At 46.2% G+C, this 3290-nt stretch overlaps 1 protein-coding gene across 1 annotated transcript in view; it reads left to right on the forward strand.

The window, feature by feature from the left end:
* Nucleotides 1-3290, forward strand: part of lmcd1 (LIM and cysteine-rich domains 1) — a 26476-nt gene that overhangs the window by 10238 nt on the left and 12948 nt on the right. The window contains 3 exon segments of the mRNA XM_024138392.2: nt 709-806; nt 1438-1558; nt 1680-1805. Of these exon segments, the coding sequence (XP_023994160.2) occupies nt 709-806; nt 1438-1558; nt 1680-1805 (345 nt within the window).

Genomic DNA, 3290 nt, shown 5'->3' on the forward strand with positions numbered 1-3290 from the left:
GGTGTTTCAGACCACACTTCCACTGCCTCGGTGTTTCAGACCACACTTCCCACTGCCTCGGTGTTTTCAGACCACCACTTTCACTGCCTCGGTGTTTCAGACCACACTTCCACTGCCTCGGTGTTTCAGACCACACTTCAACTGCCTCGGTGTTCAGACCACACTCCACTGCCTCGGTGTCCCAGACCACACTGCCACTGCCTCCGTGTCCCAGACCACACTCCACTGCCTCGGTGTCCCAGACCACACTTCCACTGCCTCGGTGTTTCAGACCACACTTCCACTGCCTCGGTGTTTCAGACCACACTTCCACTGCCTCGGTTGTTCAGACCACACTTCCACTGCTCGGTGTTTCAGAACCACTTAGAGCCTTGGTATTATACAGTGTAGAGCCTTGGTATTATACAGTGTAGAGCCTTGGTATTATACAGTATAGAGCCTTGGTATTATACAGTGTAGAGCCTTGGTATTATACAGTGTAGAGCCTTGGTACTATACAGTGTGTTTAGGATTTGGGCTCTGATGCTCAGGTCTGTGTCCGTTGAGTGTTTACCTCTCTGTGTTCCTTGTCTAATCATTGTCCCTTTCCCTTTCCTTTCCTCCTTTCCCTCCCTTTCCTTTTCTTCCCTCCTTTCCCTCCCTTTCCTTTCCCTCCCTTTCCTTTCCTTTCCCTCCCTTTCCTTTCCCTTCCTGCCCCTCTATTTCCAGATGTGTGTGAGGCAGCAGCCAGTGGTTCCAGTGGTGAGGGGTGTGGCGTGTCTGTCATGTAAAGGGATCTGCTCTGGATTCATCCCACATTCCTGGAGGTAATTTAAACCTAACGATATAAAAAAACACACACACCTCAGAATATTAAGGAAGGTTTTTTTAATGACGATAAACAGAATATACAGACAACATATAGATGTAGAATAACACAGAAATCAGGAAGGCATGCACCCAATGGGGCTGCAGTGTGGAGGAGCATGGTTCTAGCTGTGACCTAGAGGGTGACCTTTACCTTACCACAGCTGTACCTTACCTTACCACAGCTGTACCTTACCTGACTACAACTTAACCTTACCTTACCACAGCTTTACCTTACCTTTCCACAGCTTAACCTTACCACAGCTTAACCTTACCTGACCACAGCTTAACCTTACCTTACCACAACTTTACCTTACCTTACCACAGCTTAACCTTACCACAGCTTAACCTTACCTTACCACAACTTTACCTTACCTTACCACAACTGTACCTTACCTTACCACAGCTTTACCTTACCTTACCACAACTTTACCTTACCTTACCACAGCTTAACCTTACCACAGCTTTACCTTACCTTACCACAGCTTTACCTTACCTTACCACAGCTTAACCTTACCTTACCACAGCTTTACCTTACCTCACATTAACCTTTACCATACCCTACCTTACTATACCTGTCATCCCCACCAGGAAAGTGTGCACAGTGTGTGGCTGCAGTGTGGAGGACCACGGCCCCAGTTGTGACATAGACGATGACCACAAGATTGGGCAACTCCTGGCTGCCTCCAGATATGCCCACCTGACCGCCAAGGTGATCTTTTACATGATTAATCAGACCATTTAAAAAAACACAATTCTGCCATTCTAAGTGGATACAGTGCATTTTAAAATCATCAAAGATAACACAAACCTCTGACAATTTCTGAGAATAGGTGAAGGGCATCCGGGTGTACAAACGTAACCGCATGGTCATCACTAACCCTGTCGTCTCGAAGAAGGACCCCACCTTCAACACCATCACCTACGACTGGGCCCCACCAGGACTCACACAGAAACTGGTGAGAGAGGGAGATGTTCAACACCATCGCCTACGACTGGGAGGGAGGGAAACGTTCAATACCATTACCTACAACTTTCAATACCTGGTCAAATGGTACCTTATGGGCCCTGGTCAAATGGTACCTTATGGGCCCTGGTCAAATGGTACCTTATGGGCCCTGGTCAAATGGTACCTTATGGGTCCTGGTCAAATGGTACCTTATGGGCCCTGGTCAAATGGTACCTTATGGGCCCTGGTCAAATGGTACCTTATGGGCCCTGGTCAAAGTAAATAAGTAAATAATAATTATGATGTAATAAAGGTCAACTTAGTTCCAGGCTTGTGATATAATAAAAGTCAACTTAGTTCCAGGCTTGTGATATAATAAAAGTCAACTTAGTTCCAGGCTTGTGATATAATAAAAGTCAACTTAGTTCCAGGCTTGGTGCAGTAAATTCAGCAGACTACAGGCATTCTTCTCCTTAGTCAGAGTTGGTCGGTCCACGTGCCACAGCCGGCGCCTGCTAGCCTGCTTGACTGGCTCCATCACCTCTGACCTAAACAACAGACCACTGAGCAGAACAACTTCTGCACACCTGAAATATCAAATTACCTGGTGCAGATCCCGTCAAATTCAAATCTGGACCTCAAAGCCAGTTCCATTGCCGTCTTTTCATTGTTTCCCTCTAATCAGGGACTGATTTAGACCTGGGGACACCAGGTGAATGCAATAATTATCAGGTAGAACAGAAAACGAGCAGTAGTCCAGACCTCGTAAGGTAAGAGTTAAACACCTCTGCCTAGATCATCTTAGATGATAGGAGAAGGTAGTGTTCAGGACCTCGTAGGGCTAGGTGATAGATGATAGAAGGCAGTAGATTTGAAGCAAAAACCCCAATGAACTCTAGATTCCTTCCTATAGAGCAAACACAGATTAGATGCAGTAGCTAGGTTTCCATCCAATTAGACCCAGTAGCTAGGTTTCCATCCAATCAGATGCAGTAGCTAGGTTTCCATCCAATTAGATGCAGTAGCTAGGTTTCCATCCAATCAGATGCAGTAGCTNCAGTAGCTAGGTTTCCATCCAATCAGATGCAGTAGCTAGGTTTCCATCCAATTAGATGCAGTAGCTAGGTTTCCATCCAATCAGATGCAGTAGCTAGGTTTCCATCCAATTAGATGCAGTAGCTAGGTTTCCATCCAATTAGATGCAGTAGCTAGGTTTCCATCCAATTAGACGCAGCAGCTAGGTTTCCATCCAATCAGATGCAGTAGCTAGGTTTCCATCCAATCAGATGCAGTAGCTAGGTTTCCATCCAATTAGACGCAGTAGCATCTAGATGCAGTAGCAGTAGCTAGCCAGATAAGTTTAGTTAGAGATCGTTGAAAAGAGGAATAGAGGGCTGACAGTAGAAGAGAAGGAGGGATGGATGTGCTAGGTCACAGAGGGCTGACAGTAGAAGAGAAGGAGGGATGGTTGTGCTAGGTCACAGAGGGCTGACAG

This window comes from Salvelinus sp. IW2-2015, unplaced genomic scaffold, assembly GCF_002910315.2.
Source record: "Salvelinus sp. IW2-2015 unplaced genomic scaffold, ASM291031v2 Un_scaffold1462, whole genome shotgun sequence".
NCBI lineage: Eukaryota > Metazoa > Chordata > Actinopteri > Salmoniformes > Salmonidae > Salvelinus > Salvelinus sp. IW2-2015.